Genomic DNA, 11,280 nt, shown 5'->3' with positions numbered 1-11,280 from the left:
AGAAAGAGAGAGAAACACAGCAAAGCAGTCTATTTATGCATAAACCTTTTTTCCTAAGGGAGCTTTTTAAGTATTACTCCATCAGGCTTCAGCCATTCAGTCACCCCTGCTAGAGGCCAGCCCCCCACCATCACCTTATTGTTGAAAATGAGGCAGCACTCTCCATGGTAACTACAGCACTCCAAGGCTGTCGCAGCTAATCCTCAGGAGCTTACTCACTTCTCATAAGAGGGTTTTACCGGCAGCACCAATGCCCAAACATTCTCCCCAAACAAGCTCTGGATCTTTGGTCTGCCCTACCAGGAAAACCTTCACCCTAGGAGGAAAACAGACCTCGTCACAGCAGCTGATTGGAGCAGAGTGGAGAACGGCATAGGCCTGGTACATCGGGTAAGCTTTTTCATCTGTCCTCTCTCAGGTGTTATTGTAGCTTACAGGAATTTTTAAACAATAAACTATGTGCTCTTGTTGCCGGGTCGAATCGACCTGCAGGGTTTCCAGTGTAGGAGGATGCTGGGAAGCTTAGCGTGTTTTGCAGTGCATGGATGAGCCTTGATTACTCAGAGATCATGCATAATATGAAAACCTTAGATATGAGCGTCGCTGGTGCTTAAACATGGAGTGCTTATGATCATCACACCACATGCACTCACTCACATCACCTTCTCCCTTTCTCTTTTACAACTGAAGCTGCTAAATTAGGAAAACGATTCAATCCATGGACTGCTCTAAAAACTGAGATATAAATCAAAAAGGTAACCGTGTCCGCCTCTGTGCCACGTACCCACTGCTTAAGAGGAGATATCTCAGATGTGGCTCTGTTTGAGCTATTTCTTTACATTTCTAACAGCTTCTCCCCGGTCCCTATTTTTCCACAGTACTAATTATGTTGTCTACAGTCTCCCCCTCATGCCCCCGTCTCCCTGCCCCTGTGCTCTCTTTCACTTGCCTGCACTAATCCTTTTGTTATGGACTGAGGGGCCCAGGCTTTTACTGACCATTCGGCACTGTAAGGACCGGTTCACCTCCGAACCGTCCAGTTCACGTCAGATCAATTGTGCCTATTATTAGCACCTCCCTTGTCTAGAAAACATCACTGCCTTTCTTAGTAGCCTTCTGCCATCATTCACCTTGATACAGTTCTCTCTCTGTGTTTTCTTGTTTTCCGTGTATCACTTTCTTGTCATCTCAAACCCCTAGCCAGTCCTGGGAGTGTGAGGGAGTTTGACGACCTTGGTAGGAACATGTACTTCATGAGCAGTACTTGGTGTTTGCTGCTGCTACTGCTGTATTTTTGTCCTCTTGGGAGAATGCTGGAAGTGAAAGGGCAGGAGCAGGGATACCTGCAGGAGGCTCTCAGGTCCTTGAATTTGCCCGTGGGGCCAGACAACAAGACTCAACTCCAGAAGAACAGAACCAGTGTACTGATCACCACACTTCTCCAGGCAGTGCGCTGCACAGAGCGGACGGGCAGCTCTCAGGACATGTGTGAGAAGGTAATGCTTACACCTGTCTTAAAATGTTTTATCACTAAAATGTCACTAAATGCTAAACTGAGCAAGGGCAATAATGCTTTTCCTGAACACACAGCAGGAAAAATGTTTGTTATGGCTGGAATGTGAGTGGATGTGGAGGCTTAAGTCCTTGACCTGCACTGAGCATTCATGGCTTTAAACATCCCTCCGTTTGACATAATAAACTCTACAGAGTGGATTTAGACGTACTACACATGCTTGTGCAGCTGGGCTGACAGTGTGATTATCAGAATCAGAAAGACTTTATTTATCCCCCAGGGGCAATTAAGATACAACAGAGCAGCATGATGTGGAAGATAAGGATGTCTGCGTCAAACTTTTAAATAAAGATTTAGTCATTAAGAGAGTAGCTTTTATCTTTCTTCAATGAAAATCCATCTCTTTCCCAGAAGAAACAGTGCTTCACTCACTCTCTCAAACTTTTGCAACCTGCATGTGGGGTTAATTGGTCTCAACCGCTTCTTTTCCAAGAAGCATAGAACAGAACATTGTGTGCAGAGAAAAAGTAGTGCTGTTATCAACACAACATCTTTCAAAAGTCAGCATGACCTAGATTTTTTCAACTTCCTTTAAATAAAACGTATTAAAAAATATATATATATAATTATTATTTTTAATCGGTCCTGTCCTTGTTACAGTGCCTGACACCAGACATAGCCCTCTCCGTGCTGAAGGATGATGGGAAGGATGTCCTCACTGAGGAGAACTACCAGCAGATCTCAACTGTCCTGCTGTACTATATAATTAACTTGCAAGACCTGTGTGTGTCAAATGCTGCCCCCCCTCCTTCTTCCTTTTCCTCCTCATCTGGGAACTTTCAGTTCTATCTTCTGGCCCTCACTAACTTACATCCAGCTGAAGACAACAGCTTCCTTTCATCCAATGAAACAGAAAGCATCCTGCAGGTCATCAACCAACACTATGAGCCATCCAGCCACCATATACCCTCAAGTTCCCAAGTGAGAGAGCATTTTCTGACAGATATATCTTTTTTTTACCGTGTTTACGCCTGCATATAAATAATTCAGTTTTTCCATACCACAGTGCATCGATGCAGCTCATCTCTTGGAAGATGCTGATGTTAAGGGAAATCCAGGTGCTGGTACATCTGCTGTTCCCAGAGTGGCCGCAGCCATCATTAGCCATATTCTCCAAGGCCACTGTTTCAGAAAGAGAAACCTGCCACCTCCTGCCTTCTTTACAGATTATATCTTTCATTCTCTTAACTGCACAAGTAACCTGCAGATTATGGGTGAGTTCAAAAGAGCATGTTTGTATATTTTCCTTCCAGACCACAGCCACACACCATTACCTATAGAAACATCAAATGCAAAGCAACATTAGCTTTGTACAACACATGCTCTCGTTTTAGCTCCATTTTCAGCCTGAGAAAAGGACACCTTAGATTTTAAATATGGTTTTGTTCACCAGCTGGTTTACCCACTATGTGAATATAACCACTGCCTGATTGAAGGCACAAGTGGGACAATTCAAACACTTTCTACTAGCAACAGCCAGTGGATCCATTGTTCATATTAAAGACTCTATATAAAATATGGTCATAGCCACCATGACCTTACCTATTGGTACATGAAGTTCCACTGTGAAGCCATTACAGCTTTAAAGCCACGAATCACGATACTGGGTTGGATCTGACTGAGACACTGGGAAATATTGCACACCCTTAAGGGAGTGACGAGTCAATCACAGAGGATGCCTGTCCTAAAACACATCCTGCTTCTTTTTTACTCTAAAGGAGACCATCACATACATCATACTATTTTAAATAAGTCATCAGGAAAGTGTTCACTAAGGTGATAAAGCATCATACTACTTTTCCAGATTCTCCCCCTGCTGGCTATTAGAAAGAATGCAGGAAGCTATGTCCATCAATCTTATACAGTTAATGATTATCACAAGATTACTGAACAATAATAGAGGCTTTAGCTGTTCTTTGTTTTTTGTAAGTCCTCTTAACAGACGTGCTCCAAGAGGGAACCGATTATCTTGAGACTAGATGCTCAAATACTGCATCAAAGGCAGTACTATAAAACTATACTTACACATATGAAAATTGTTAAAATTATTTCATGACAGTAAAAAAATGCAGGTTAATTTGAGGTTCAGTCACACCAAGAAATGACTGATGTACTTGATTTCAAAACAGTTTGTCCCCATGTTTTTATTTGTCTTTTTAAGCGATGAATAAAGAAATGTTGGTTTAAAGCACTGACCCCTGATATATTGTGTTGCATTTATCTGTTTAGACCTAAAGGAGTTGCTTCGTCAGCTGGGAGTAGGACGGGAAGGAGGGATGCACTCTCGCAACAGGAAGAGACGAGGCATCATAGTAGGTTCAAAGAAGGTGGCTAGGGATTTGCAAGATAGCTGCAACCACGAAATTGAAGGAATAAACAGTGACTGGGCACAGGTATGGTGAGATAAATATTTGATTGGGTTATGACAAACAAAAAGTACTGAAAATCATAAAACACTGAATGAAAAACTTCATTCAGGCACAGTGAGACTTGATTTGAAATACCTCCTACTCACCTCCAAATTTGCCTTTTCTTTTTATTCCAATCAGGTATGTTTTTCAGCCAATCAGCTGGTGGATATTTTTGCTCTGGATCCTCATTTGCCGATTTCCAAGGAACACTTCAGACAAATTTGCCCAGCCATCATTCAGCAGTTGCTAGGCAATGCCTGTGAGCCTGAAGAGCAACAAACAAGAGGGTCTCTGCCCACAGCTCTCGAGAGTAAGGCGCTTTACCTGATTGTTTCTCTTTGCAAACCAACGTTGTAATAAATACAACATGCTATAGTTTCAGCTAAATAAAACACACCAATAGTTGCAATTCTTACCAGCAATGAACATAACATTGACTAAGTTAGAAATAGCATAAATAGCAGTGTACGGATGAGCTGAGGTTAAGGCGGGTTGCAAAGTGGCTTGCAGAGGCTGAATCAGCTGCACTTGCCTCTGAGGCCAGACATAATAAATCACTTGTTCTTTACTACATTTTTGGTTTGGTGTTTTATGCAAAGCTGTCTCCTTCCTGCAGAGTATGGCTACAGCACAGCTGCTGTCTTTCTCATCACGGTGGGCTCCATGTTTGGTATCTGTCTGATCTTCTTCAACTCCTGCCAAGAAACCTACTCACTAATCCTGCAGCTGTTTGTTGGTCTGGCAGTGGGAACCCTGTCAGGAGACGCTCTCTTGCACCTCATACCACAGGTACAAGGTCACAGCACCGTCCACTATAACCCACCACACACATAGCTTGAGTGTGGAGTAAATTGTTTCCTCTCTGCCTACTTTGCAGATCCTTGGCCTCCATCACAGCACACACAATCATGGTGATGAGGACTATGATGAAGAAAAAGATTATTTGTGGAAGATCTCGGGAGTGATTGCTGGGATTTACAGCTTTTTCCTCATTGAAAAACTATTCTCCTTTTTAGTCCCTTCTCATAGTCATGTAAGGCTTTTGTTTTGTAGCCTTTATCAATTTAATGACAAAAAAGATGAATCTGAGAAAGTTACTCAGAAGCAGTGCATCACAGGCTGATCTTAAACATTTAAGGGTCTTGCAAAAGCAGAAACACATTTCTATGACTGTGCATGTTGAGCAACTGATCTCATGAATTTCTTTTGCGTGCAGGGTCATGGCGGTGACCTTTCCTTGAACTGCAATGGTCACTCACAGAGAGGCAAGTCTATCTCCACAATACAGCTGGTGAGTCCAGTCACGAGTCACAGTGAACAGTTTTTTTGCTTTGTTTTAATAAAAAGACTGTTCTTCGCAGGTAAATTTTCATTCCTATACCCATCCATGTTATTTATTTAGTGATAAAACACACAGCTGTGACTATAGTAAGGCAATTCTGCTCATGTCAACACATTGATGAAATGTGTACGCTAACACTGTAACACAGGAGACCTATTTAAGTGAAAATAATTTCATTCACCCCAGTCATGCTTCACTCCCCCATTACGCCTCCAAGAAAGCAGCAAGTGTTGTGCTAGAGAATGGTATTCACCACACAAGTTGAGGGGTCGTACAAAGATTTGGCATAATCCTGATCCCATCTATCATCACACTTTATTTAATATTAATTCCCCCAAATTCTTAATCAAAAATTGACTGAAATTCACCAAAATTTCCACACTGCTCTTATATAACAAAATGATTAGTGGTGTAGGAGGGAGTAAAGAAACAGAACATGTAGGATGCTGGAGAATGAGAAGTATTAAATCATTCAGCAATCACTTCATGCTGTTGAATTGTGCAAAGACAGTTTAATACCTCAGGACTTGATCCTTTTAAATACACAAACAGGTCTCAGAGAGTAGATCCCTCACATGGAAAGCCTAACGAATATGGATTTAGAAACCATTTACCCACATTTGTAATTTGTCATTATATATGGTTTATTTCCTGAAAAGATACCAGTTGCAAAGGATGTGCCAATATGTAAACCTGGAGATAAACATCTCCTCATAAACTATAGGCCCATCTCTCTACTTCCAGAGTACTATAAGGTACAGTATGGATTTAGACCCAAAAGAACCACAACACACACTTTCATTGGCTTCACAGATACAGTAACAACTGCTATTGAAAACAAAGAATATGTTGTGGGAGTATTTTTAGTTAGAAAAATTGATACAGTTGATCATAACCTTTAACTTAACAAACTATGCACATATGGGGTTATATATAGGTTTGGCATTATCTTTGGTAGGAACACTTATCTTGAAAACTGGAATCAGTTTACCAGGCAAATGCTACAAAATCAAAACTGAAATCTGTTGTGTGGGGTTCCCCAAGATTCTGTCTCAGGGCCACTGGTTTTCATATTGTACATTACTGATATGCAATTTCAAAGACATTGAAAGTAATATTGTTTGCAAATGGCAAACTTATTGTGTTGTGGAAATAACTTGGAACAACTTCTGAATAACGTCTTGATATTAACGTTAAAGGCAGCATAACTACTACTAAAGTTAAAGTCTATCACTGTAGACCGTTTTCCTGTTTTGGATAGTAAGTCTCATGTATCTCCTGTTAGAAAGTCTCATGTATTTGACAACTATTCTACAATTCTCTCTTTAATCAAAGGCTAAAAGTGTTCAAGAATCTGTGGTGTTAACAGGTATGTCTATCTTGCAGGGACCCGTGGATGACTTGGCGTGTACAGAAATTTCTCCTGAGCATGCAAACACAAGGCGTCCTTCAAATCCTAGTAAGCTAAACTTCTTTTTTCTTGTTTTTTAAATGAGCTGCGCCATCACACGCAGATGAATGAGTTGTGCTTTGTAATTAGTTGCCTGGCACGACAGAGGAATTGTTACAGTTTGAGGATGAGTTTGTTGACACAGGCCCTCTTTGTGTTCCCAGGACAAGGGGTTTCTCTGCTGGCTGTGATGGTAATTGTGGGAGACAGTCTTCATAACTTTGCTGATGGCCTGGTTATTGGGGCAGCTTTCTCCTCTTCATCTGAGACTGGAATGGCGACCACTGTGGCCATCCTGTGTCACGAGATTCCACATGAGATGGGTGAGAGGTCACTGTGTTTTCATTTGGATGACTTTGTTATCTTTTGGAAACTATTCTCCTTGACTGGCTGACTTATCTTGTATGCTTTTTGTCTCCAAGGGGACTTTGCAGTGCTGCTCAGCTCTGGACTCTCAGTGAAGACTGCTGTGCTAATGAACTTTCTCAGCGCTCTGACAGCCTTCATGGGGCTCTACATCGGACTTTTTGTTTCTTCAGAGACAGAAGTGCAGCAGTGGATCTTTTCTGTCACTGCTGGGATTTTTCTCTATTTGTCATTGGTGGAAATGGTAAGCCAGGTTTTGTGAAGCACATGGCTTGTGACATTCTTTATTAGCCATTTCATGTTGACAACAAATCCTGTAAAAGGTCAGAACCTACGGTGTAATCCATTTGTCTCTACCATAAAACTTTATTGTTGTTCAAAAACAGTAAAGAAAAAAAAAATCCCAAATGTGAATGACCCAAACAGATGCACTGGGTGACATAATTTACTTTCAGTGATCCTCTGTCCTGGTGCAGTAATAACTAGTGCCTCAATGTATCAATAGTCCCCCTTAAATGCACTTTTGAACTCCAGTTTGAGTAACACTTTACAAAACATTAAACTGATCCAATGATCTCAAGCAGAAACTTTGGAGGCTGGCTCTAAAACTCCAGCTAGGACAGTGTTTAAAAATGCAGTTCATTCAAGATGATGGCTCCAAATTCCCATAGACTTCCAAACATTTAACTTCAATGATAGATTACATTGTTGTGGTTTTTGTACAAAAAAAATTGTCACGTCTGTGTTGCTCTTTATAAAAAAATATATAAATATGATTTTAGATTTAATAATGTGAATAAGATTGTTACTGTGTGGTATGGCCAGTCGAAAAGCTTTGTGTTATAGTTTTAGTGAGTGAAAGTCATTTCCTTATTTGCTATTAGCATTAGCATGTGTGCTAAGGCTAATACTGTAGCATTGCACCCCTATAGCTTATTGTTTCAGTCTTGCTAGTGTTAGCTAATAACTTCAATCTAATCTAAACAAAAACAGTCAAAATACTAAACAAATAGGTGATATTACTTTGGTTAAATTAGTGCATTTTCACCAGCAGGAGTCTTTAAAGAGTCATGAAATGTGTTCTAATGCCACTACTAAATTCAAATTCAAGTTCAAATATTGTTTTAGCAGAAACTAAACCAATGGAAAACTGGCCAGCAGCAGCAACAGCTGAGAATTACAGCTTTTGCAGACCATGAAAAATTGCACATAAAATTACTCCAATCTCCAAGAGACCATCAGGAACCAAAAACTGAGCCAACCCCACCCCGTTTTTAGGGGTGTGTGTATATCAACCTGTTTTCATGCTATGTGTCTCTCAGGATTGTCTGTCATCAGTTTGCCGGCATTTGTACGTGTCCAAATGCCTGCAAAAATAACGGCACTCCCATCAACCTGAGCTGTGCACTGTATTATTTTACAAAGTACTAACACACTAATTTGTGTGATTAACAAAAAGTTTTACCTGTTAAACTAGTAGTAAGCTGACCTCAGCATCAAGAAGCTCAAAGTCCAGCTGTGCTTCAGAACAGCGTCATGGAGTGCTTAGCGTGCTTGTAAATTCTGGTTTAAGATTTAAACCTTAAGTAGTACAGTTGGAAAGTACTGAGCGATGGGAAAATCGCTGACTGTTATTTTCACGAGGTTATTTGGTAGTACGAAAACTAGAGGATAATGCCAGCCCTACCCTGTATTTCTGCCAAGCTGCTGAAGGCTTACTCGCTTACTCTTATTTTCTCTCTTTCATCAGCTTCCAGAGATGAATCGAGTAAAGACCGACAGACCGTGCCTCATGTTTTTCCTCCAGAACCTCGGTCTCCTGTTGGGTTGGGCCTGCCTTTTGTTGCTCGCGCTCTTTGAACATGAACTCAAATTTTAAATGCAGTGTGCATATTCCTCACAGGGTTGAGCCAAAACAAATCCCCAGTCGTACTAGAGTTTTAAATTTCCATTAACTGGCTTGTTATCATCTCTTAGCATGTGCAACCAGTAGATTTGAATAATTATTGCCGATGATGTTGTAGTCTCAACAATGGATCAGATATATGTACTGTGGTACGAAGCCTGTCTTTTTTTATACTTGATGATTTATTTTTGTATGTTAGGTACAGTGTGTGTGCCTGTATATGGACTCTAAATGTCTAGTTTCATTGCCTTTTTGGTAGCACCATCTGTTGTTCATGCTGCCTCAGACAATCAAATTCAATGATCAAGAGTATATTGTAAAGCTCCCTTTTTTATTAACTTTTTTATTTATTTTTGTCCATTGCCTTTAAACTGATGGAAATTTTAACTGGAAAATTAATAGATTAATTTGGGTGTTGTTGACATAATGATGCAGATGATTTGAGGGACATTTTACTTGATGAGCTTGTAATAGCCACATCCAATTTCCAAATCATATGGGAAAACACAGATGGTTTTAAATTTGTACACTTAATTCCAATTAAAAGTAGCACTAAAGTTTTTCAGTATTGCTCTTCAACAATATTGTCCCATTGAAAGATAATCCCTTTGAGTCTCCATTCAATGTATTTCTAATTAATTCCTTTATTTATTTTTTTGCATGCTATACACGAAATTATAAAGAGTTGTGCTTTTCAGGAATTCCGCATAATTTCCTGTGTGTTTGGGCGACTTCTAAATATACACAAACTAATTGGCTTGATGAGAAACTAATATTAGGAACAAAGAAAAGGATTTATGCCTCTTTGTCAGGCACAAGCTGGTATCATTTACAGTTATTTTTGAAGCCCTATTTTGAAAAACGTTGCTCCGCTTCTGCTTCTCATCTCAGAGGCATTGTTCTTTGTTTTTTGAGGCCTCTCTGTGATCCAATATGAGGGCACTTCCACCCACCTGAGCTACTTGTTCTCTTCATCCACCAACCTGGATGACTAACGCTCATCGCTGTGCAAGACAGAAACTCCGCAGCGATCCGACCCACACAGAGCACACGCTCTTTACCAGTCAGAGTGGGCTCGCAGAAGGAGGTGGAGGAAGATGGGAATGTGATGAATACATAAGCACAATGAAATAAATGAAACATGGCAAATCAACTTATTTGTACATAAAATTGGATTTGTGATACTGAAAGAGCGAGTGGGCTTAAAAATGGATTTTTTCTTTCCTTTAATCAGCTTGCTGTGATTAAATTCTGGTGCTCTCAGCATCAACATATTTCTGTAAAATTTGAGCAAACAGCTGTCGAGCATTTACTTTATTTGTGCGAGGGATTAGTTTCTTTTATGCTGATTATGTTAATTTGCCATTCTGGGCTTATTATCTAACTGCAAAGTCATTTCCATAAACAGTGTCATGAGATTATTTGGCTATCATGGCAGAAAGAGCTGACACCATTTACTGTGACTTCCCGAGAAATGTTCAGACAATAGGAGGAAGCCCATTGAATTTTCTCTTATTCTAGCAATTTTGCTGTTATTTTAAAAATCTCAGCCTCTTCAGCACTTCCAGGAAAGCTCCAGGCCTACTCGTTTGTGCGTAAATCTGCTCTTTTGCACCACAGAGGCATTTTTTTTTTGGCATGCTCATGTTTTCAAGGTAAATGTTGCCAGGATGGATGGAGGAAGTGCTTTTATTTGGGCCATGCTGGTTTGAACACTGAGTATTCTCACTTGCTCAGCAGAGACCTCTCAGAAGAAGAGCTCAGCTGCGGGGGGTCATCAGGGCAGGAGAACACACAAACAATGGGAAAAAGCTACTAGAGAGACAGAGAACAGGAAACATAAAAATATTTTTCCCTTTGATTGAAATGGATCTGATTGAAAACAATTCTTCCTACCTGTTTTTGTTGTGACACAAAAACACACCAACATATAGTTGCCACACAGTGAGGGAAATACTTTAGTTTTTATACATATTAGCACCTTAAAAACTGGCTTTAACTCACATATACTGATTCCACCAATCTTTTTTTTTCTTCTTAGGTACAAATTTGTTTTTACAAATGTTGCTAAAAAACAAACAAAACAAAAAAAAACTCAAAATATCACAACAAGGCAGTTTAATACCTTAGGATGTTAAATACACAAAGACAAAAGAAACATATAATAATAATAACCAGACAAACCTGCACTGTTACCACTGTTTAGATGTACATTTTTCACTTAATGTTTTT

General features: G+C 40.0%; 1 protein-coding gene across 5 annotated transcripts; it reads left to right on the top strand.

The window, feature by feature from the left end:
• The first annotated feature begins 127 nt into the window (after positions 1–127).
• Positions 128–10,201, top strand: LOC146511522 (zinc transporter ZIP12-like). Of its 5 annotated transcripts, none has more exons than XM_085173125.1 (13): positions 128–390; positions 1,205–1,496; positions 2,174–2,494; positions 2,580–2,787; positions 3,803–3,966; positions 4,123–4,294; positions 4,601–4,773; positions 4,862–5,017; positions 5,201–5,275; positions 6,713–6,785; positions 6,941–7,099; positions 7,199–7,386; positions 8,893–10,201. In XM_085173125.1, exons 2-13 carry the CDS (start codon positions 1,245–1,247, stop codon positions 9,019–9,021), a joined length of 2,070 nt encoding a protein of 689 aa, XP_085029251.1. In that variant the 5' UTR covers positions 128–390; positions 1,205–1,244; the 3' UTR covers positions 9,022–10,201. The 5 variants fall into 5 exon arrangements, with proteins under 5 accessions (XP_085029251.1, XP_085029250.1, XP_085029249.1 ...); XM_085173124.1 differs by having other exon boundaries at positions 128–755; XM_085173123.1 differs by having other exon boundaries at positions 128–755; positions 1,201–1,496.
• The last annotated feature ends 1,079 nt before the right edge of the window (positions 10,202–11,280 follow it).

Source organism: Neolamprologus multifasciatus, chromosome 9 (assembly GCF_963576455.1).
Source record: "Neolamprologus multifasciatus chromosome 9, fNeoMul1.2, whole genome shotgun sequence".
NCBI classification, from domain to species: Eukaryota; Metazoa; Chordata; class Actinopteri; order Cichliformes; family Cichlidae; genus Neolamprologus; species Neolamprologus multifasciatus.
The sequence above is the reverse complement of the archived record's forward strand: the minus strand, read 5'-3'. Positions and strand labels throughout refer to the sequence as shown.